Genomic DNA, 23,575 nt, shown 5'->3' on the forward strand with positions numbered 1-23,575 from the left:
TGAGCAAAAAAGAACACATGACACTATATTTCTTGAACAAACCATATGATTTCGCCTTCATTACAAGGATCTTTAGATGTACTCTACAAAAACTATCATGACAACAACCAACGACATCACAATCAGGAAGAATGATCATTAACCAGAAGAAAGGGGCAGGAGCAGGGGCAACAATAATCAGGGTCATATAATCGAGAGGCTTTAAATTAGAGGCAAATACAATTTGCAACCATTTACTGTCGTCTTGTATTTGAGGCACGTATTGTGACACCATGTAAAAATTTGGTAAACCCAAGAAAGTTTAGCTTGCCATCCGACTTTCTGATCCAGTCTTGTACAATGGAATAATGTGTTGACGCAAGACTTAGTTCCTATATACAAATAAAGATGTCAGGGTAGCCATTCCAAATGTAGGAAAAAACAAAATGTGATGATCCAAAGGACAAGGACATATTATCCACCCAACTAAAGGTACCAGTTCTGTTCAATTGAAGTTGTGCTAAATACCTGTGCCAACTCCTCAACTGATATAACTCGGTTGCCCTCTTGTTCAAAGTGCTGAAAAGCTGTTCCTGCAATTTCTTCCCACCTCTCCAAAGCCTCAAGCTGGTAAGGGCTGATTGCTGCAGCACAGAACTCTTCAAAGTCCATCCTTCTGTACGCAAGTGGTTCCAACTGAGATAGAAACATGAACAAGATCAGCAACTTCAACCATCGATGCAACAAATGTTGCAGATGAAAATGCAAAAGTAGTTCTAAAAGAAAGGAACAAAGTACTATGTATGAAACATCAAGACGATCATAATATTCAGGACATGGGATAATTTCACCACCACAGTTAAAGATAATCAGATGGAATCTTTTGAGTGATATCAATCCTTGAACAGATATGATAAACGGTTACTATATAACACATTATGTCCAGCAGAGCTTGCAGTTATAACTAATAATATTATCAAGGAAAACATGTCTATGTTAAAGAACAATGCGCAACCATAGCATGTATTGTAGACGATAATTGGGCTCATATCAGCATGGTTATTAACCAAGATCATAGCGACCTGCTGCTATCTTGTTCCAAACCGGTGATAGATTCCCTTTGTAACAGCAAGCCATCAACACAAAGAAACATGAGGACTAAGGGCAGCATAACCATTGAATCCCCTTGGCGTCAGGCTTTGTACGCAATCATGACAGCATGGAAGACTATTAATATCATTAGATAAGAAGAAAAGTGCATCTCCAACACCTGAAAACTAATTCACTGTCTCTATACAAGTAGAGGGTAGCCCAGTGGTGACCAGGGTGGATGAAAGGAGCATTACAAAACTACAGCGACCGGAACATAAACAAACAAAAGGAGTTATTCTGCCCATTTTCTTTGGCGAAAGCAGAATGATCAGCATTAACGCTTATCCAAAATAAGATCGCCAGTATGTCATGTGATAACTTTCCACACCTCCTACTTTAAAAGGGGGTAACACGTTATCAACTTTGTATTAGCACCACCAGAGCAACCAAATGAGAATAGAAAAAAAAAACTCTTCCGTTGTTTATGGTCACAGTGATGAGACCTTACCGCATGCAAAAACTCAAGAACCCTTGATTCCTTCATTGCATCAGTTAAATATCTCGTTAGAGCCTGAATAAAAACATGGGACGTCAAGGATAAAAAGTTAGAACATGCAACATCATGTGCATAGGAAGACATGAACAAGTGTTCTGCTTTTGGCATGTCTTCATCTTGATGAAGCAATCAACAACAACAAATAACTCACCGTCCGAAAGTTGTCCAGTGATACGAACCCATCTCTAGGTTCAAGCAGCTTAAACTGCAGTCTAAGATACAAAAGTTCATCCTCCCTTAAAGCTTTAGATAGTGCCTGTGACAAAGAAGGCTAACTGTTAGTTTAATATTTTGATGAGTGAAACTTTGCTGGTGGTCAATTTACACCACAATTTGCCACTATATACTATTTATTTATTTATTTTATCCTGAATAGCATTTTGTGAATAGTAATTGTGAATAATATCCTGAATAGCATAGCTTAATACTACTAAATCAAGAAAGGTCGCTTTCAATATTGAATATTTTAGTATCGTTGTTAATTTTCAAATAAGTCTTTACTGTTCACATGGTGCGCAAACATTACTAAATAGTATCTGAATAATACCAAATAGTAATTCTCGAATATAAAATTGCATGCAGGAAATGGACGAGTTAAGTATATTATAAAATTATATCCTTACACTGTCGTACGCTAACGATTAATATTGAAAGAGACGCATGTGAGTCATCCTGTTAATAGTAAATAGTAACTTGAATTTGAATAGTAACTTTGAAAAATATATATATAAATATCTGGACAAGGTTCATGGAAATTGAATATATATAGAGACACACACACGGTACTACCTATAGAAAAGCTTAACGAAAGCATATACTGCAAGTCTACCAGACTACCACCACAAAAAATACATGCTCATGCACACTATAGCTTCTACAGCTGGGAGTGTTACATGGCCTTCATGTGGTCTTTTTATCACATCCAGCACATGCGCATTTATCAATTACATATTGCTATATCAATAAGATCAAAGAAAAAAATTAAGAACATTTACAAATGCAGAGAAGGCCATGGAAGGCTATATTGTACCTTCAATGCCAGACGCTTAAGAGGAGTAGCACGAAGATATTGCTTAACTAATCTGAAGATGAGTATGTCCAATGGAATTTGCCTTTGTTCATCTCGTAACCAAGGGTGAGCTGCCCAAATAAAAATATCTTCATTTTTATGGTTTCACTATAACATAATGTATATACCTAGCAGTTCTTAAAATAGATGGTAATCAAATCTGCTTTAAAAAAAATCCAAACTGAGGTGTTGTGATATCACAGAGCAGCACTAAACAAGCATAAATGACAACTTACTCAGTGCTTGGACAGCAGTCATTCTTTTGCGGTAATCCTTGTTCAGAAATCTCTTCACAAAATCCTTAGCTTCAGCCGAAACTGAAGGCCATGGTGAATCGTCGAAGTTGGGATCAGCTCTCAACACAGATCGGAAGATCCCAGATTCTGTCCGTGCCCAGAATGGCCGACTGCCACAGAGCAGAATGTATGTTATGACACCTATACTCCAAATGTCTGCTTCCATACTGTATGATCTGTGTAGAACTTCTGGAGCGACATAATATGCACTTCCAACAATATCATTGAGCCTTTCATCTGCATTATATAGCACAGAACACAAGCACCAAGTATCTGGTGAGTTAATGAAGTACGCAGAAAAAAACAATTAACATTAAATATTGATAGCACAAAGTATATTCCAAGCATCAAGAAACATGAGAAAATAAACTGTCAGATATGAATGTATGTACTGTTTATCTGGAATATAAGCACAAGCACAAGCTAAACAATTACAATGCAAGATAAACAAGAAAATGTTTTCTGCATAAATAAGCAATGCTCAAGTTCCCTGATTAGTTCTTTTTCACATATTTCAATGTTTTTCCATATAACTTTCCACCTTCCAATCATCAAGCTGCAGCATGTGACAAAAAAATTTCAGCGCAAGAACTGACATACAATATGAACAAATGTAAAACGAAACAGTTACATATTTGTATATACAGTCCAAACTTGCGTGATGAAATCCTTGACAGAGCACACAATACAAGCTTCGAAGATTGCATTGTGTAGCTAATCTCTACTGTAAGAAATTCATTTAAACTTAGATTTCAGTATCGATTGATGTTCAAAATGCCACCTTTTCAAATTTGCTTACTTAAGCTCGTAACTGAGGAATCTATGAGGAATCTGAGTCCTTTCTCTAGTGCATCTTAGAAAATTAGAATGCATGCTTGAAACATGGTAATGATCTTTTAGACAACAGGATAACAGAGAAAATAATTAGTAAACTCAAATGGCATGTACAAAGGTGAAGATCAATCAACTATTAGTACATTACCTGGTCTAATAAAATCGGACAGACCAAAATCAATCAACTTCATAGGAGCGTTTTCATCTCTTGTTGTGAAAAGAAAATTCTGTACAAATGAAATATAGCAACGGTGTCACAAAAGAGAGTCTAATGTTCAACAAAGATAACAGCTATCCCTTAAAAGAAATAACAGCAAGTGCAGGTGAATAAGATGGCTGACGTAACCCAGTCAAATACCTATGGGACTGCATACATATACAAACTATACACAAAATACTCAGGCATACCTCTGGCTTCAAATCGCGATGAACTACTCCCTGAAGATGACAGAAGGCCACTACGCTCAAAATCTGTACAATTATCGCTTTAGCATCTTCTTCTGTGTATCTCCCACCTCTTCAATAGTTCAAGTTTGCATCCATGGTAAGCATTAACAAGAGATACTGCAACTTTGCTACTAGAGATCAATAAATTCTAGAAAGTACCTGGCTAATATTCTATCTAGCAACTCTCCACCCTCGCATAATCTGTTAAAAAGAAACAATGAGAAAATTACCGCCTGATATATATTACATTATTTCGTTAAAGAGCATTTACGCACTATGCTAGATACTATCACACTGCACACATCACAGGATTTAATCAGCATGGAGTGATTTAAGTAAATGCACAAATATAGAGGAGCTGTTTTTAAAGCATGTCAGAAGAAACTTGAGATCAAATGTTGTATCTAGAGAAGGCTAATCTAGTATTTCTGAATTATAAGTCATTAAAATCACATGCAAAAGGTCACAAAAAAACATACTCCATGGCAACGTAGACATTGAGGGTGTCCTCACATGCATCATAGAATTTGACAAGATTATTGTGTCCTGATAGAGCTTTCAAAATCTTGACTTCCCTACGAACATCTTCGATTGAAATGGCCGTCGTCATCTACCAAAAAAAAAGATATCATATTTCATTTCAGTTAGAAACAGCAGCAACATTTAAATCATCCTTGGAAAGAAGCAAATGTAAGTAATGTCCATGGCCAGATCTTAAAGAGAAGAAAGCATCACAAAGCATATCCAAATGAGGATCCAGGCAACATTATTCACTGAGTAAATGGCTTGTATCAGTGGAATTGTTGTCAAGAATGATTTTTTTCCCCAAGAAGATCTGGATGAGATTGCCAAATTTAAAGGTGGCATTCTGGGAAGTTTTTACCATCATAAAAAATAGATCAAGTAACAAAATCACAGAGACCCATTTCTGCACTACACTAGTTATAAATCTGAAATTCTAAAAAGCTACATAACCATCTGTTGGCCTTCTAGCCAATCAGTCCAATATTCCTCCTGTATGAAGCAATGCCTGCTAATAATAATAATGCAATGTAAGACATTCTTTATCATCTCAATTATGCAATGCTATCTCTGGTGCCTTCCCTCCTAAATTGAATCTAGGCCATGTAGCCTCCTTGGGTCTTTATTCGCTTCAAGTTATTCCACACTCATGCATCCCAGTAATTGTGACTGGCAAATTGCAATGCACATACCTCCATAGATGTGATCAGAGCTAACATAAGCTCTGGTATTCATCAAACAATTGATTACCAGGACCAATATAATAAAGTAAGTTTTCCTAAAAAGAAGCCACTGAATCCAACTAGAAAATCCACAAGCCTTAATTCACCAAACAGAAACAAGAGATGAGAGGGCATGTGCTCCTGATCAGTTTTTTTTATTCAAAAGGACAGCAAGAGCATTGCCGAGTTTTTCATGGAAGAAGATAATTGACCCAGTTTATAAGGGAAACTAGGCCCAAAAACCACACAACCGCATGGTTGATTTAAGGGACAACCGGCAGAAAACCCCCTGCACGACAAACAAACTCCAACTCCTGATCAGTTAAATACCATTTATCATCATTAACAACTAAAAAGGATTGGGTACGTCACCGAGAATTTAAAACAATGTACTAACATCCTGAAGTTTCCACATGCATTCCCAGAAAATTAGGACTTATGTAATTTGCGGAAAAAATGAACAACAGCCCTCCAAAATGTCGAAAGTTCTAATCCCAACTAAGAGAGGGTTACATAAAAAATCATCTCCCAACCATTTATTCCCATCCCAGTCTAACTATCTATCCAGGAAGAGAACTGCTAACAATTTAACAAGATTCAACAAAGGAACAGTAAAATATTAATCTTTCCTGGTACAATCTTACTGTTCAAAGTCAAAATCGTCAAACCAGCCAAAAGGAGGGAAATCATCTAAGAGCAACAGCCTCAGTGAACAATCTAAGAGCGAAATTTGAAAATTTTAAAGCAAAAAAATCTAAAGTATCCTTCAGCATGTAACACTTGGACCATTTAACCACCCAAAAATTTCCGTTACTACCGCAGAATTGGCGCGGAACACATACCGGTTACCACAGCAGCAGCATCTAACATTTGAATTTTCAAAATTTCCAAAATTGAATTTAAACATCAGCATACCAGCACCATGATCCCCCACCGTGCCCTGCCCTCACCTTAGCTTTAGAGATAATCTTGACGGCGACGGTCTGCCCCTTGTACTCGCCCTTCTTCACGACGGCCGAGCAGGTATGCCCAAAGTGCCCCCTCCCCACCTCCTTCCCGAGCTCGTACTTGGACCCGAAGTTCTTCCCGAAGCCAAAAGTCTTGTCCAATGGCCTCTCCGCCTCTGTCCCATCCGCACCCCCTCCGCCAGAGCCGGCCCCGACGCCGCCTTCCTCCGGTATGGTCCCCTCTTTGGGCTTCCCCCCGCCCAGCCGCTTGGCGAGCGTGGCCTTTATGTGCTTGGCCGGCGACGGCGGCGGGAAGGGCCGCTTGAAGAACCTCCTGGGCGTCGACCTCGCCGGCGACGGCGACACCCCCGCGGGCAGCGGGCTCGCTCCGCCCGCGGGGTACGGGCTCGGCCACGCGACCCCGGGCGTCTGGTGCACCGGCGTGGTCGATCCGGACTTCCGGCGCCTCGGCGTCCCGGCCGCCGGCGCTGTTGCCTGCTGCCGTGGCGTCTGCGGCGCGCCGTTGGCCGGCAGCGGGGACGGCGGCGCCACCACACCGAGCTCGTCTTGCTCGGCCCGCGACGACGCGCCCGCCTTCCCGTAGCACTGCCCCATCGCGGCCGCCGCCTCGGCCTACGGAGGCGGAGGCCGAGCTGCTAGGGTTAGGGTTTGGGTTTGGGCGTCCGCGCGTCTGCGATTGCGAGGCAGGGAGACGAGTCGCGTTGCCACGCCTCGTTGCGAATGGAAGAAGGGGAAGAAGCGGAGGAAGGAAACAGCAGGGAGGAGAGAGAAACAGAGACAGAGGAGAGGTGGCGTTCGTTATTTCTCTCTCCTCCCCTCGGTTACAACAGGGAGGAGAGAGAGAGAGAGAGAGAGAGGAGGGAGGCGACCGTGAATTCTACCACTCCCGGGGGGCGGGGCGTAAAAAGGGCGGGAGACGAAGAATTCTCTGCGCGTACGGCGAAAGCCCTTTTTTCCACCCAAAATCCTCTCTGATCACCGGTCCCCGCGCCGATCCGGGCCCGCATGCCATCCACTGACCTCATACCACGGCAGCCGTGCGTGGAAACCGCCGTGGCTGACGTCACCGAAGGAAATAAATACACGAGGGATCTCTCTGTCTGACAGGTGGGGTCCTTTGGTGACATGGCCGGAGGCGATTGGAGGGGATCCAGTGTTTGGTGCGCTGCGACCTCGTCCTCGATGGCCGTGCGGTGCGGTGGTGGGGTAGTTTGGGAGCTCCAGAAACACGGCGGCCTGCCGGAGCAGGTGACGCCTCCATTGTCCACTTGTACCGTCTCTCGTTACAGCCTATCTTAATTTTACACTATATTAGTGCTTCAGCTATAATAATTTTTAGATCCGATTATTTGTAGTTCTAGAATTTTTAAAGCTAGAGTTATGTTTAGTTTGAAGATCTTTGGTTGAGATATTTTTATTTTAGATTAAAAATAAATATTTAAATTATTTTATTTTATCCTATAAATTTTAAATCATGGACGGATCTTAGAGTTTTGTCAAAGATGGTCTAATCTGTTAGCCTTTCTAGTATTATGAGTGGTTGATCTTGCTAATCTGGCTCTTAATTGGATCATTACCACCTTCCTAATTTTAGGAGATGTGTCTTGTTTATGTGCTCTAATTTCTCTTTTCAATCATGGTCTCTCTTTTTTTTGTCCATGGCAGCTTTGACAAATCAGATGTTCTTCCGAGGATTTCTCGTTTTTGTAACTTGGGTTGCGCGCCGGAAAACCGATTTTACGGTCCATTATGAAGCACAGCTGTACCTCTGCTGATTGAAATTCTCTGACGATCCACTTCTTTGTAACTTGGAATTCAAAGAGCAAATTGCTCTCAAATTTTGACTGTGCATGTGCTGAATAGTTTGTCACCTTTGGTCTCAACGTTCATGGGACAGACGCGACAGATTGTAGTGTCGTGCATTCGATGCAACCGTGTTGACATTTCCAGCTGCTGCTACTATTAATCAAAAAGTCAGTTCTTGACTCATTCGCTTCAGAGAGAGCTGCAGCATTTGCCAAATAGACTAGGTAATATGCGATCCGTTGAATGATTTCTCCTTATTAATTTACTCTCGACAAATCAGACTTGCAGGCTTAGTAGGCAAGAAGGACTTGAATTTTGATGTTAACAAGTGAGTTCCGCGAAAAGGTCAAGTGCGGAGAAATAGTGTAAGAATTTTCATCTGCAACCTGAATTTTTACTTTCTTGAAAGTTTCCGGTGGGCAGTTGTTTGATCTAGCTTTTTCAGAAGGCCGTAAGTTCATGACCGAAGAAAGACTAGATTCATGGCCTCAACTTCGCAGAAATGTAAGCTTTCGATATACTAATTAAAAGCCAGGGTGAAAACTGAAAAGGTTCGGAGAAATACTGAAAATCTAGCCCTTTGCACTGTCAGTAACATTGACAAAAACATGACTTTCATCAGCTGGATAAGCATGTTGATAAGTAAAACTGATAGTACTTGCACGAGACTCAAGGAATCAGAATCAGATGCTACTATACCTAAGGATCCCACTCTTAGCAGCTTAACTTCTCAATCTGGATACCAAGTACCTCTGAATTCTGATGTGATAGTAGCTTGGAGCTGCTGAGAGCTGGACAGAGTTCTACGGCCGGACGTCAGATCAAACTAGATAGCTTTCGCTGTGAGTTTAACGGTGGCTACAAGCTTCCAAGAACAGGTCGCAGCTTGGGACGAGAGGTTGAAGCGACCGTCGATGGACGGCAGTGGCTTGACTCGCTGCAGCCAGTGGTTTTATCCTCTTGCTGTCAACTCTTGTGAAAGGTAACAATGGTGGTGCTTTTCAAGAGGACTTTTACGTTTTTCTAGATTTGTAAGAGAGCCTAGAAATCCCTTTCAGAAAAATAATTTCTTGGTAGTAACTTTTTTTAATTAATAAATAGGATTTTGGTAAAACAGAAACAATTGATTTGAATTTTTGTGGAGAGGTGCTGTAAATGTGTAGCTTTTCCACCTTTTTCAGAAAGACTGCATAGTGCATACGCTATATTTGTGGTGTGATATACTTTCTGTTAGAGATGCTCCTTGCATGGCCAAAACTTCAACACAATCCGAAGAAACGAAATGAGAGCGATTGTTATCTAGAGTGCATTAATTAATCTTGACATGGATTAGGAGACATACCATCTAGTAATTTTTTTTATTAAACATGCAGGAGAGCTACGTGTCATTAATTAAGAGAGGGAATGTAAAAAATAGAATCCATATACAAAGCCGTACCAACGGTCGGGTTAGTAATATGTCTAAAACACGTCACAACCACGACTGACAAAGTCAACCTAACAAAAAACACAACCCCACAGCCCCCATCACCAAAGTTGAGCTTCCTCAAAGATTTCCCGTAGCATTGCTCACTGAAGATTGATCCCCGTCAAAAACACATCGGTTGCGTAGCTTCCAAATTATCTAGGCCACCAGGATTACCAAGGAATTAAGGCCCTTTCAGACTTCATTCAGCATACTATGGTGAGCAAAGCGCCACCAATCATGGAGATCATTGTTAAGTCCGCTTGGCGCCAACTCCTGCAACCCAACACATTGAAGCACCTTAAACCAAATTTCCCGCGCAAAAACACATTTTGTCAAGAGATGGCGGATCGTTTCATCTACCTGATCGCAAAGGGGGCAATTTTGTGGGTGCTGCAAACCCCGATGTGCGAGGCGATTCACCATCCAAATTCTGTCGAGTGTAGCAAGCCAGACACGAAGAACTTAGCGCGCGGGGGCGCCCACATCTTCCAGATTCTCTTATAAGGCTCGAAGGCGATCGCGCCCGTGAAGAAACGGCAATATGCCGAGCAAACTATGAACTTGCGCGAGGGCGAGGGAGTCCACAAGTGCTGGTCCTAGCCTTCCTCGATCAGCACCACCACCTGTAGCGCATCCCACAGGCGCAGGTAAGCTTATAGTGCAGGGGCTGAGAGGCCACCCTGGATATCAAGGACCCATGTGCGGTCCTGTAAGCGTCATAGACCGACCGCCTAGCGATCACCCACTTCGACATGAATGGGACCCAGTTCGGTGCCAGCTCCACCACAGATCGACCTTGAATCCTTCTTTAAACTGTGATTTTTTCTTTCCTTCTTTAACTTACTAAATCCATCTGATCTGAAGGGGTTTTTTTTTCTGAAGAACACAACTCTAATTTGATCCAGAAAATGTCACGCCGGCGAACAATTCCAACAGGAGGCAAACTCGAGTACTTTTCAGATAGTCCCTACGAGCACGTGTGAATCCAGTGGATCCGTTGATGGCTGACACTGACACTCCAACAATTTGTATAACTTTTTGCGTCCAATGTCATCCATGATGCAATTTGACATGATTTTTATATGTTTATTTGGTACTAAAATATTTCTTATTGATCTGATATCCATGGGCAATTCAATGACATGACCTTTATATGCAGGCTAGTTAATGTTGTATTTGATAATTTCCTAAATTTGGCCATCTATTCTCTCGTTGCCAAACAAACTTGTGGCTTCTAAACTCTAAACTTGTAATCAGAGTAATGGCCACCTCACTATGAAGTGTCAGCTAATTTGTCGACAACCGTTACATTTTTAATTCGACGCTCGAGAGAGAATTATCACGTAATGTTAGAGGATCCAACACACGCGCACCATTAAGTTTCACCGGCACATTAATTAAACATTTAATAAAGGTTATACGTGGTGTTAGGTTAACACTTTACAGAGCCTGTGCACATGGAGAAGTCCATATCACTGGCAGCTTTGCTTCATAGAGCAAGTTGTAAACAGTTTGGAAAATTATTGCATATAAGATCCTGTTTGACAGGTTACAACTACCAATTTCATATTATATCTAGTATTTATAGGTTAATATAAAGTAGTTTAAATATATATATTTAGTTAAAAATGTAAACAAGATGACTCACTCAAAAACTGTTAGTGTATCATCAGCTTCAGCTCTATAAATTTATAGATCTACGAATATTTTGCTCCAAGAATTATTGGAGCTATAACTCTGCGAAACAAATACTAAATGTCCCAATTTACAGGAATCGTGAGGCACAGTTGTCCGATCTAACAGCCACAACTTTTTTCTGAGTAGTTGTGTTACTGATGCAGCAAGAAACTGAACTTTCTCTCGGCAGCAAAACAAGCCAAGTATTTCAATCAATGCCTGGTTAATTACTTCTCTTTCTGTTGTTCATTTTTTTAATTTCTCCTTTTGAAAAGTAATGCCTGCTTACTTCATGCACCGAAAGAAAACTTTCTGATGACCGCGCCATCATTCGTTAACAAGTCCATCACTAACTGTAAGTAACATTCATGCCCCGTTCAGAACATTATATATTGTTTAATCTATGTCTAGTTATGTTTGATGCTTCTTTTCCTCTGAAATTCCCGTGAAATTATCGCGTTCAAAAGAAGTCCGAGGTAACAGCGCCGTAGAACAAGACATCAGATATCAGTCTACTTCAAATCTTACTCCATCTGATATGCCTTAATCTGTCATCCAGCTAGCCAGATAATGTGTTTATCCTATAATTGCCAAATAATCCAGCTGTTGGATCCTGAGTACGTTAGCTCCCATTTTCAGAGCATAGTTACCAGCTAAAGAGAGAACCATGCAATAACGTTTGGAAACTTACAGATGAGACGATTCAGCAGTCAGCACTGTTAGTTGGAACACGGAAATGAATTAATCACCAGCCTGAATTCTGAACATGAAGAGCTGTGATGGCAAGATCCAGCAGGAAACGACGTACCACAAGCTGCCACTTCACTCGAGTAAAGGAATGGGAATCGGTGGCAGAGAGAGAGAGAGAGAGAGCAGCAGGAGCACAGAACTGACAGAAGCATCTCTAATCCGTGGCATAAACAAACACTGCTCCTCCTTATCACGATGTGGGTGGTGTGCTATATAATACGCCATCCGATGCAGTAAAATACTAGTATTACTCGTGGTTAGGGCTTGATTCGCAGCAGCTGCAGAGCCTTACTGACTGACTGACACATGAAGGTTCCAAGCCATTAAACAACACCAACCTGCAGATGGCAAGTTTCAGAAGAGGCGCCTGGGTTCTTGCATATTCAGAGATCTTCAGTGTTCAGTATCTCTTCAGAGTTTAGTCGGAGAGAGAGAGAGAGAGAGAGAGAGCTGAAGTCGCGGTCAGTGAAAGGGCCGGGGGACGCAAGGGCTAATAATAAATCTCACCTCACCCAACTTGCTGTTGCCTAGCTTCTCGTGCACAGAGTAAATGCAAATGGACAATGGCTGGACGCCAAACGCTGCCTCCTTCTCCTCGGCTGCTGCTGCGGCTTGATCTGTTTGCTCTCTTTCTTTTCCAGGGCTCCCGGACAAGGCTTTACACTGCTTAGATCTCACGTATGGCAGTACTAGTCGTAAGAGTAAATGATTCGTTTCTTGTATCAATAAACACTTGATCAGACAAGAATATATACACACACACACTCCATTGAGAAGATGAATGATGAGCTGCACTGTCTGTACTCTGTACCTGTGTCTTGCTAGTACAGTAGTATGTATGTTCTGATGTATACATATCCTATGTACATTCAGAAATAATGGAACATTGTATTCCTAACAACTACCTGGCTAGTACCTGCAGGCTATGTCAACTCCTAACAACTTCTGGTATGGCCGTACATCGTAAGGCCGTACATCTGCTAGGTGATCTCGACGAAGAAATTTCTCTGTGCTTGGAGGAATCAAAGAGTGAATGCCAACTCACACAGGATATGTAATGTTTGCTTCATATAAGTCATCTTATAAATTGGAACTTCTAATTATATTTTGAATGAATCCTTTCTTCGAGAGCATTATTTTTCTTTAAAGCGTGTAATGTGAAAAAATGATAAGAGATGAATCATACAAATGGGCTCATGATTCTTGTCTAATTTTAAATGATCGATATACAAAACTTTTAGTCAACCGGAGCTAGTACGGGGCCTTTTTTATCGTGTTCCAGAGACAACTTCTAGAAGTGTACTCCGTATCTCATTGACTATAAGTTGAGAATCTTGAAACTTCAATCTTCATATCCTATCATCAAATCTCAATATACCCACTTACATATCAGGGCTATCTAACAAGCCGACCGGTAGTGAGAAAAATAACAATGAAAATGTTTGATGTGCCAAGGTCAACTTGACTAGAGGTGAAATGTCAGACTTTAATAGTCCATTTCCTCAGCTATTTGGCGCCAATTTTCAACCTAGTGTGTCAGTTATATCAATCTTTTCGCAATCTTCTACACGTAACATGCATAAAGAAATTGTTGTTTTAACTTTATACGTTGAAATAGTCTGAGCTTATCCTCGAAGCATGGCCCTTGTAAAGTGAAACTATGTCACATAATAGAAATATCGCGCATAAACTAATATTATTTCAGTACTTGCTTCTTAGGGGCATATAGGATCAGCGAGCCCTCTTTTTTTCATAAAAGAAGAAGAAAAGAAAAGGAAGAGAAGTAGAAGAAATAACCTTATTTGGTGCTCTTAGATCTAGTGACGTATTAAGATGAGCTAGATAGAGGAGTCCATCCAGCTCTTTCTCTCCTTCTTCCTCCTCCTCATTCTCTTCCTCTCTCTCATTCATGGCAACAGAATTGCTCGAGGCTTACAGGGCTACCACTGGCTGCGAAGCAGTAGCACTAGATCCGCTCCTGAATTCGCCACTGCATATGATACAATTAAATGCTCACAGAAGAAGAAAAAAAGTTAGGAAGAAGAAACAAATAAGTGGGCCGGAAAAGCCCAAAAAAGCCCTGGGCTTTTGCCCCTCTGCTGTGCTGTGCGTACCCACAAATAAAATGGGCCTACCCATGTCAGGATCCGATCCAAACAGCCCATAGACACCAGTGAGGCCGTGACCCCGTCCGAATCCGATCCCGATCCCCAACCCAACGACCGAACCGGAGCGAGAGGTGAGAGAAGGAGCGGCGGCGGCGGCGGCGGCGAGGTTCGATGGCGACTACGGCGGGTTACCTGGCGCGGCGGGCGTCGCAAAAGGAGCGGGTGCGGCTGCTGTACCGCCGCGCGCTCAAGGACACCCTCAACTGGGCCGTCCACCGCCACCTCTTCTACCAGGACGTCAGCTCCCCTCTCCCCCCTTCCCCTTTCCGCCCCCCTCTCGATCTCGATCTCCCTCCTCGCTCGCGGGCGGATCTGACCTCGTGTTCCCCTCCCGCGCAGGCGTCGGATCTCAGGGACAAGTTCGAGGCCAACCGACACGTGGTAACGCCCTCTTGGCCTCTTCTGCTGCTGCTTCGTCTCTGCATCCCTTCGTCTCCTTTTGCGGCGGTGGGGGAGTGAAATCGCGAGGGACATCCGGTGATGATTTCTGTGTGGTGTGGCGTGGTGTGTGCAGGAGAACATGGATGTGATCGATAGACTCATCGATGACGCGGAAGCGCAGTACAGTAATTTCCAGCACCCCGACCCCTACATTGGTAAGCTTTGCTTTGAAATGCTTGCGCCTTTTGTTCCTGCTGATGCTGCCTCCGTTTGACGTTGCGCTGTAAATCCCGTAGGCTGGTAGCGTTTCTGTTAAATCGTGTAGGAAGTTAGTGTTTCTATTTGGTTAGTCTATTGAACTTCGAATAAATTTAGTCGAAAGCTTCAGGACTACTGCAATGGATATACAAACGAGTGTGGATTACTAAACTTGCGAGCTGAAGTCTTTGTGTTTCAGTAGAGGATGATAAGTTTTGATGTAGCTGCCTAGCTGGGGCTTTTATAGTGTTCATTCAGCCTAGCATTACATATTGCTTGCTTGAAACTCTTGGAGACTATGTTTCAAATGACAATGCTTCCATATCCCTTGTTTGGTTCATGTGTGTTTGTATCAGACTGTCTTTATTTGAGCTGTGTTGCCACTTGCCAGTGAAAACTTGAAATATTGTGTTGAGATAAACTCATAAACATTAAGATGGCTCGGTTTACACCTTTATTATAAATGCCACTGCATCACAAGATGAATATATTGACTTCTGGAATATTCATTTTAGATTTATTAGCATTGAATGGGCCTCTTGTTCTGGCTCAGGTGGATTGCCGTTTAACATAATCTAATTACTGAAAAAAAGAAATTACTTCAGCTAAGTGATATAGATCCTGATCTGGACAACGGCATTTCTTTTTAAAATTTCGTTGTAGACGTTAACTCCGCTATCTATGAAGCAATGTGCTTGACTACAATAAAACAATAAGATTTTGGATCTGTTTTTGTCATATACTACAGCTCCAGAGACTACACTACTTACAGCAGGCTACTTATGTTCATAATGGATATGGTTTTCTTTGATGTTACCATCTTTAGCATATGATACTAATTGAAGTAGAGGTTTGTCTTTGTTGTGTGCTGTTATTCTCCTGAGCAATGACACTCTATATCTCGCATACGGAAACGTAAATAAATGTTTCTTATACACTTATTTTTATCTCTGCAGTTCCATGGGCCCCTGGTGGCAGTAAATTCACTAGGAACCCTCCTCCACCTCAAGGGGTAAGAACATTTATCCAATCTATTTAATATACCATTCCTGCCTTCCTTTACTCTATCTAGTTTACTTGTACACGAATGTTTATTTCAGTGTATGTTAATATGTTTCTGTTTGTTATGTGTTAAGATATACAATCTTTTTGTACTATGCCTTCCTGTATGTTGTCTCACACAGAAAGCAATTTCACTGTATTGATTAAGGATGTGGTCTGTACTCTTTAGTTTCTTAAGGGATGAATGACAAAATGAGCTACCTTGTTTAGATTTAATATTTCGGTCACCTCAAAAGATTAATTAGTTGAACTGTTCAACCAGCTATTCTTTACCTTCTGTAAAATCATATGGATTCGCAAAGCTAGGAAAGTGTACATGTTATAGAGGACTAAGAGTTTAATAAATGACTTCATTTTCTGCGACAAAGTTACTCGTTCTGGTTTTACCATTGCTAAACCGTCTCGTTTGATAACAATATGCACCTTGCAGATTGAGATCATTTACAATTATGGAAAAGAGGACTAGTGAGCAGGAGCCCCGCATTTGGGAGCTGAACTTGGCAGTGCAAAGAGCTTACTTTCCGTGTTTCCCAATGATAACACGCAATGGTGTTGTTGCGTGATCAATAAGAATGAAATTACTGGCCTTCATCGGTGTATTTTACTTTTCATGTGTACTCGTATTAAGAACTCTTTTGTGCTCTGCTGCTAGTGCATTGTCAGGTGATTTGTGCCGTTACACAATGACGCTATGCTTTCTCTCTTGCACTAGAGCATAAAACCGATGAAAATTTCCTACTTCCAGTATGTCCAAAATCTGAACCGTGCAAGGGACTGCTAACTCTGTGAATTGGGATGGCTCTTATTTAATATATCTGTTAGGTAAAGCTTTAGCTTTGAGATGTATATAGGATTTAGATATTATAGGATAAAATAAAGTGGTTTAAATATTTATTTTTAATTTAAAATAAGAATAAGATGTCTTAATCAAATATTCTCAGTCTGTTCACAACTTTTAGAGCTCTAGTAACTTTAAGAATTTTTAGAGCTAGAGATAACTAACTCTAATTTTTTTGAAATCTGCCAAATAAACCCTAATTTCTCATCCAATTTTGATGTCGTCTTCCGACTGAGCAGGTTAAACCTGGTCACTGCCCGTAATTAATTGACATGAAGTACATGTTAAACGTGCACTCGATCCCGGTTTCAAACGAGGTGCTCAGCTAGTACGAGGTCGCCTCGATCTTGGCCGTTCAATTTGACAGATCCAACGGGATTTGTGAATCGGTTTCGGTGTTAAACGAGATCGAGTGTGTAACATGGTTAACTTAGACCTGTCATTAGGAGTGCAAATTGGTAAATCTAATGTACATTTCAACCTTAATTAGTTTAACTTATAACACTATTTTTTAAAGAAATTTGTTTAGTTTGAGAAAAGTAGTATTATTAATTAAACTAAAAAGAATCAAATACCTTAGGTTTATTGATTTACGCACCTACCGTCATGTTAATCCATAGGAGAAGCAACCTGCTCGCAGCAAGTAGCACCTAGAGTTCGAAAAATCGTTGATAAAATAGCTCGGTTATCGCGGTTACTGACTGATTCGGTCCGCACCATATTTATAAGTCGACCGATTTTCAACCAAACTCAAATTTAAAATTTAAAAAATCAAAATTTAATGAGATTTATCTGATTTTTATCAAATTACACTAAATTAGTACGTAGTTACCATCTGCGAACGGTTTTCAGTGATCAAAAGCATTTGTCAACCTTGGTAGCATCCCGCTCCGCCCAAAGATCCACCGGCAGCCAACCTGACCTACCTTGACGCGCAACGCTCCTCCTCACGTAACCCGACGCAGAAGTAAACAGCGATCACGTCACCGACAGCCGGGCCCCACTACCAGCTACTGCCACTGACGAGCCGGGCCGCGCTTCCACTCCCGTGTTAGTTTCTCGTTAAGCCGCGACGAGAGAGGGAGGAGTAGACGCAATCCCATCGCATCGAGCCCAGCAGCGCGAGAGGAATAACCCTCCCGGCGAGAGGAGGAAGAAGAGATCGAGGTGGGTCCCACGATGCAGGCGCAGAGGTCCCCGGCGATGGTGGGGGGAGGCGGCGGGTCTGCGGCGGCAACGACGACGCCGATGGGGATGCCGTCCCCGGCGACGGTGCCGGTGAGGCGGCGGTGCGAGGGTACGGCCATGGGGGCCATCACCCTCGACCTCCGCCCCGGCCTCGGCGTCGGCCCCTTCACTCTCGGTGAGTCCCCCGCGAACCCTAACCACCCACCGGCGCCCAGGCCGGGATCGGCGGTCGTCGGTTGCTTGCTTGTTTTCCTCTCGCTTTGCACGGGAGGGGGAAAAGACTTGTTTTTTAAACAACAATTTAGCTAAAAGTTTCAATTTTTGAGCCAATTCTGACTCGAGAGCTCGTGATCGGTGCAGGGATGCCGATTTCTGATGCGTTTGCGCAGATCGAGCACCAGCCCAACATCTACGACGTTGTCCACGTGAAGTACTTTGACGAGGTTTGTGAATTGCAGTGCGCAACTTTGCTATTCAAAAGAGCTGTCTAATTAAGCTTAGCTGACCAGTGTTTGTTGGGTCTGTGGCTTCAGGAACCTTTGAAGTTGGATTTTGTAATAAGCTTTCCGGACCATGGGTTTCACCTACGCTTCGATCCTTGGTCACAGGTATGTTTCATGTTTGTGGGATGCAAAGTTCATTGGTTACATTTTTAGCGTATTTGAGACAGCCAGTGCTGAATGCATAATTACCTTAGTCGTTTTTGAAGATTGAAGACTATAATGAATAAAATTGGAGTATCGTGCATTTTTTAAACTAGCAAGTACAATGCAGATCATTGAAAAATAGAAATGTCTCAGTAGCTAGAAAATTCTAGGTTCTGCAGGGGAAAAAAAGAATCTTTGAGGATGTGTGCTGTATAGAAAAGACACGTGCTTTATGTTTGAGGCTGATGAAATTTGTTCATCGTCCTTCAGCACTTGCTAAACTTTTCTTTTTCTTATGTTCCTTGCAGAGGCTCCGTCTCATAGAGATTTATGATGTTAAGAGACTGCAATTGCGATATGCAACATCTTTAATTGGGTGAGGAGCTTGTGGGCATCCATTTCCATTGCTTAGCCTGCATGGAAGTACTCTTGAATAAGGCTGGAGCTTATATGTTGCATTGTCACTCATTTTACATCAACCATTCAGCACAAGGTTCTGTGAGTTCCACTGTTGTTACTGATCATTCTCATCTCCTTTTCCTCTTTCAGCGGTCCGTCAACATTAGCCACCTTTGCGGCTGTTTATGCACTATTTGGACCAACTTTCCCTGGTATATATGACAAAGAGAGAGGCATTTATACGCTGTTCTACCCTGTATGTCATGACAAAAAAGCTCTGTCTTTTTTATGTCACAAATTTGTATTTTTTTTTTTGGTTGGGGGGTTTTCCTTACTCACACACTTTTGTAGGGCTTATCCTTTGCATTCCCTATCCCCAGCCAATATACAAATCTCTTCACCAATGGGGAAGGTACTCTACTTAATAGCCACGTTCAATTGTGAATATTCTGTTTGTGCCCATATTTTCTTGGCATCTCATCACGGCTCCCTAATTGCTATAGCAGTGGCAGACTTGCCTTTGGAGTTTCCAGATGGAACGACCCCTGTTACTTGCCGGGTTTCTATATATGATAGCTCGACAGACAGCAAGGTTGGGGTTGGATCATTGATGGACAAAGCAGCTGTACCTGCATTGCCTGCTGGCAGCCTGTATATGGAGGAAGTGCACGCAAAGGTATGTTGTATATTTGATTTATTGACAATCTTTTCAGCTTACTGGTTTTGTTGGAGCTGAAGAGATATTTGATGTTTCGTAATTCAGTAGCCCGGACTATCCAGTTTTACCTCTGACTGTCAAGCCCTGTCCCGCCCACCCACCCATCCACCTTCTTTTCTAAGGAAATGTATGAACGTAATTAAAATAAAATGATGAAAAAACTGGTCGTGAGATATGGCTTGCAATTGTGCTCTTCTTCGGAGTCCTTTTTCTTAGTGTTGCATTAAACATATTTTTTGCTGTGTTGCATGAGAAACAATCATATAATCACTGAACATATTCTTTGTGCACATGAGAAAAAGGTGTTTCTGTATAGACTTTTGGCTTCCCAAGTCATATCACTGGAGGAAACCTTTTGATACTTTTATAATATATATATTTTCAGCTTGGCGAAGAGCTTTGGTTCACAATAGGGGGCCAACATATTCCTTTTGGTGCATCACCACAGGTAGACGCCACATATCTCTCTGATGAAGTAAAATATATTTCGACAGTGGCCCTGATCTCTCTTGATTTGGTTTTCTTTTGCAGGATGTTTGGACTGACATGGGTCGTCCGTGTGGTATCCATCAGAAGCAGGTCGGTTTTAATTCAGATTAGTGAGGCATCAGAGTAGAGGTTTCATATAATATGTAATTTGTCAATTGCTATTTGTTCGTCATTATTTGACAAATGACATATGCTAAACTGAGTTGGTTTGCATATGATTTTTTTTTAGCCTAATTATGGAAGCCTATAGTTAATATTATTTATACTGAGAGCGTGAGATTATGAAGCAGTTCTGTGGCATATGATCAAATTTTGCTTTACAAAGATCAATATAAAGGAATACCATGCTCCCTAGAAGGCTAGAAGTCAATACTGCATTCTCATCTGGAATGCTTACTATGTTTGCTCCCCCATCTTGTCAGGTTGACCAAATGGTAATACACTCTGCATCAGACCCCCGCCCTCGGACAACCCTTTGTGGGGATTACTTCTACAACTACTTCTCCCGTGGAATTGATATCTTATTTGATGGACAAGTATGGAGTATTTCTCACACTAGGATTGTGTACATGCTATACAGAGTTTTTTTTCTTATTGGCAAGGATTTCAAATAGCAGGCTGACAGATTTTGTTTTTCCTTGCAGACACATAGGATAAAGAAGTTTGTTTTGCATACAAACTTCCCTGGTCATTCAGATTTCAATTCATATAAGAAATGCAACTTTGTTATATATGATGCCGAAGGTCTGAACTGTTTGTAATAGAATTAGTTTGCTGTGGAGGAATAATACTATTCAATCAACTATCTGTTCTTTCTTTTTCAGCTGAAGGTACATATCAGCCTGGTAATGTCTCCAAGAATTGCATAACACCTCGTACAAAATGGGAACAAGTGAAGGTATGGTGTTTAACATGACTTAATTGACATTCCTAGGGTACTATTGAAAGTCCTTGATGTCCTGTTTGGCTTCAGATTGCCCTTGATGTTTGTTATGTTGTTGTAGAGTTATCATCTTTGCTTTGAACTATCATTTCTTTACTCACATCTTTGTGTGCAGTGTGCACCCTGTTCTGCATCTTGTTTCATTGACTTCCTAATTATTTTTATGAGACTCTCATCCTTTTCAAACATTGAATGCCTTATTTAATTTGCATATAAATAAATGATTTACTGGTTTTTCATTTGCATATTCGGGTTGTTAGCATAAACGTACTAATGTTCCCGTGCTAAGAATGCCAACTCTACTTTTGCTTGTTCTAGAGCACCTTAAATTTTTGTAGATGTTGGTCTTGGTTGTAGTAATGTAGCGATGCTTGGCGATTAATGCTATCTCTCTCTTTTTTTTTAGATCAGGTTAATACTATCTTCCTGTATGCTCATATGTTATATTTGTTTTTCCATTCTTCTTTTAACAACCCTTTTGTTGATTGTATTGTATTAGGAGATCCTCGGTGATTGTGGTCGAGCTGCAATCCAGACACAAGGCTCCATGAATAATCCATTCGGATCGACTTTTGTATATGGATATCAGAATATTGCTTTTGAGGTGGCTTTTAATCGATCAAATTTGGAACCTGTTCCCCCCTGTGGATATCAGAAGTGACATTGCGTTTTTTTTTTCTGTTGTCATTAATTAACAGGTGATGAAAAATGGATATATTGCAACTGTCACTCTCTTCCAATCATGAGGTATGTAATGTACTTGTTGCCCATAATATGTGACATTACTCAAGCACAGCTATGCTATATTTGGCCATCAGGGAGTATGGACTTAAATTAAATTGGTTAAAGTTTTCCATTTTAACAGTGTGCTACTTGTGGTGCTGCTCTGAATTCTGACTGCATTAATGGTTGGACAAGGCTGGTTAACCTACACTTCTCCATAATGGAACCTTCAGAAATAAGGTTTGTACTTAACTGCTTTATGCAACAGCCTTTTCATGTCACTGTGAGGCTAACTCGTTGGAATTTCTTGACAGTTGTTGGCTTTTGGCATGGAATGCAGCTGCGCAGTCAGTATGGATCAGCATCACAAAGTGTAATTATTCTGTAGATGCCACTCATTGTACAGGAACTAACTGTATTCAGCGACCTTACCTTCTGTACATAAATGATCTTTATTTGTTGAAAAAAGAAATGTGCATGCCACACCAGTACTGTTTAAATCAAGCCATGTGGTCAAGATTTGGCAAGAAGAGGGTTGGTGTCTAATGTTGATTTCAGTCTCTGTATCGTTGCCTGCGGTTTTCACTCACCAGTTAGCAGAATCCGTGTGTTTTTCACCAAATAGTGAGTAAATGTGTACAGAGTGGAGGTTTTGCGCACTTGTATAAGAGCTGTAAACATTCTCCACATGCTCTGAAGTGTGTGACAATTCTTCACCTGCATAGTGGACAAGGTTTCGTGGACATACATCAGTGAAATCTTATGTTGGGTTAATCACAGGCTTCACATGCAACAATGGCAGTAACAGAAGATAATTGGAAATGAAACCGGCAAACTTTTTAATGGATTGTCTTGGTTATATGAGCCCAATGGTGCATACGAATGGGCAGATCCTAACATCAAGCCTAATGCACTTTTGGCCTAAGGTTAGCGAGATGGTCCGATCCAACCTATTTTTCTACTGGGTATTCGCTATAACACTGACAAGATCAATTAGCAAAAATCACGAGATAATCATGCGATGAATCAACACTTGCCAGGCCAAAGCTTGTACCTTAAACCGAAGCGCCAATAAGATCTAGTTAAAAACTAGTTTGAAATGATGACATTGTAAAAAGAAATAAAAGCTCAAATTACACTCTTCGCCGTGAAATGCTCACGATTTTTTTTTTGCTTAACCCCTTAGTTCAGTGCTGGGTATAATTCCCAAGTTACAACTTATTTAATTCAATCTAGCAGTTTCAGATATCTACTATATATAAAATACGAGTTGATTCTCATGCCACATTTTTCCTCTCCTCTCCTCTCATCTAATAAAAACTTCTAAAATTCAAATAATTTACTATTTTTACTATTTATTCTTGTCCTCCAGCCTCCTTGCCTAATTACCGGCTAATGATATGAGACGTTTTATTAATAAAGATAAATAAAGAAATTAAAGGGAAATTAGCGGATAATTTCATAATCTTTTTATCCTATCTAAAATCAAACTATAATATCACTTCCAACGTATTTATTCGATAGCGCTTCTGCGTCACATTTAAATTTATGATTAATGTTATTATATTTAATATT

The 23,575-nt window shown here is 41.1% G+C and overlaps 3 protein-coding genes across 4 annotated transcripts; 2 read left to right on the forward strand and 1 right to left on the reverse strand.

Annotated features, from left to right (window-relative positions):
• On the reverse strand, positions 1 to 7,333 carry LOC133931279 (CDPK-related kinase 3-like). Its single transcript, XM_062378131.1, has 11 exons — positions 6,468 to 7,333; positions 4,753 to 4,883; positions 4,433 to 4,474; positions 4,235 to 4,343; positions 3,975 to 4,053; positions 2,933 to 3,229; positions 2,658 to 2,767; positions 1,779 to 1,883; positions 1,580 to 1,642; positions 508 to 675; positions 1 to 371 (listed from the first exon to the last, which is right to left on the reverse strand). The coding sequence occupies exons 1-11, from the start codon at positions 7,077 to 7,079 to the stop codon at positions 234 to 236; spliced, it is 1,854 nt and encodes a 617-aa protein (XP_062234115.1). The 5' UTR covers positions 7,080 to 7,333; the 3' UTR covers positions 1 to 233.
• Positions 7,334 to 14,360: 7,027 nt separating this feature from the next.
• On the forward strand, positions 14,361 to 16,739 carry LOC133883616 (NADH dehydrogenase [ubiquinone] 1 beta subcomplex subunit 9-like). The gene is made up of 5 exons (XM_062322990.1): positions 14,361 to 14,591; positions 14,694 to 14,735; positions 14,869 to 14,950; positions 15,950 to 16,005; positions 16,486 to 16,739. The coding sequence occupies exons 1-5, from the start codon at positions 14,466 to 14,468 to the stop codon at positions 16,519 to 16,521; spliced, it is 342 nt and encodes a 113-aa protein (XP_062178974.1). The 5' UTR covers positions 14,361 to 14,465; the 3' UTR covers positions 16,522 to 16,739.
• Positions 16,740 to 17,926: 1,187 nt separating this feature from the next.
• LOC133883171 (PHAF1 protein At3g51130) lies at positions 17,927 to 22,504 on the forward strand. Of its 2 annotated transcripts, none has more exons than XM_062322403.1 (16): positions 17,927 to 18,256; positions 18,442 to 18,524; positions 18,615 to 18,689; positions 19,037 to 19,104; positions 19,278 to 19,383; positions 19,479 to 19,539; positions 19,631 to 19,803; positions 20,231 to 20,293; positions 20,377 to 20,424; positions 20,757 to 20,870; positions 20,979 to 21,078; positions 21,159 to 21,232; positions 21,777 to 21,881; positions 21,976 to 22,024; positions 22,143 to 22,240; positions 22,315 to 22,504. In XM_062322403.1, the coding sequence occupies exons 1-14, from the start codon at positions 18,073 to 18,075 to the stop codon at positions 22,021 to 22,023; spliced, it is 1,302 nt and encodes a 433-aa protein (XP_062178387.1). In that variant the 5' UTR covers positions 17,927 to 18,072; the 3' UTR covers position 22,024; positions 22,143 to 22,240; positions 22,315 to 22,504. The 2 variants fall into 2 exon arrangements, with proteins under 2 accessions (XP_062178387.1, XP_062178388.1); XM_062322404.1 differs by having other exon boundaries at positions 17,930 to 18,256; positions 19,634 to 19,803.
• Positions 22,505 to 23,575: the final 1,071 nt, after the last annotated feature.

The sequence above is a fragment of the Phragmites australis genome, chromosome 10 (assembly GCF_958298935.1).
Source record: "Phragmites australis chromosome 10, lpPhrAust1.1, whole genome shotgun sequence".
Classification (NCBI taxonomy): domain Eukaryota; kingdom Viridiplantae; phylum Streptophyta; class Magnoliopsida; order Poales; family Poaceae; genus Phragmites; species Phragmites australis.

Bases quoted from the DNA above. Each gene is read 5' to 3' on its own strand.
- LOC133931279 (XM_062378131.1), bottom strand. From the start codon at position 7,079: ATGGGGCAGTGCTACGGGAAGGCGGGCGCGTCGTCGCGGGCCGAGCAA. The intron at 4,344-4,432 runs GTACTTTCTAGA...GAACTATTGAAG, and splicing joins CTAGATAGAATATTAGCCAG to AGGTGGGAGATACACAGAAG. The intron at 1,884-2,657 runs GTACAATATAGC...TCTTTGTCACAG, and splicing joins TTAAGCGTCTGGCATTGAAG to GCACTATCTAAAGCTTTAAG.
- LOC133883616 (XM_062322990.1), top strand. From the start codon at position 14,466: ATGGCGACTACGGCGGGTTACCTGGCGCGGCGGGCGTCGCAAAAGGAG. The intron at 14,592-14,693 runs GTCAGCTCCCCT...CCTCCCGCGCAG, and splicing joins GCCACCTCTTCTACCAGGAC to GCGTCGGATCTCAGGGACAA. The intron at 14,951-15,949 runs GTAAGCTTTGCT...TTATCTCTGCAG, and splicing joins GCACCCCGACCCCTACATTG to TTCCATGGGCCCCTGGTGGC.
- LOC133883171 (XM_062322403.1), top strand. From the start codon at position 18,073: ATGCAGGCGCAGAGGTCCCCGGCGATGGTGGGGGGAGGCGGCGGGTCT. The intron at 20,871-20,978 runs GTATGGAGTATT...TTTTCCTTGCAG, and splicing joins ATATCTTATTTGATGGACAA to ACACATAGGATAAAGAAGTT. The intron at 21,882-21,975 runs GTGGCTTTTAAT...ATTAATTAACAG, and splicing joins ATCAGAATATTGCTTTTGAG to GTGATGAAAAATGGATATAT.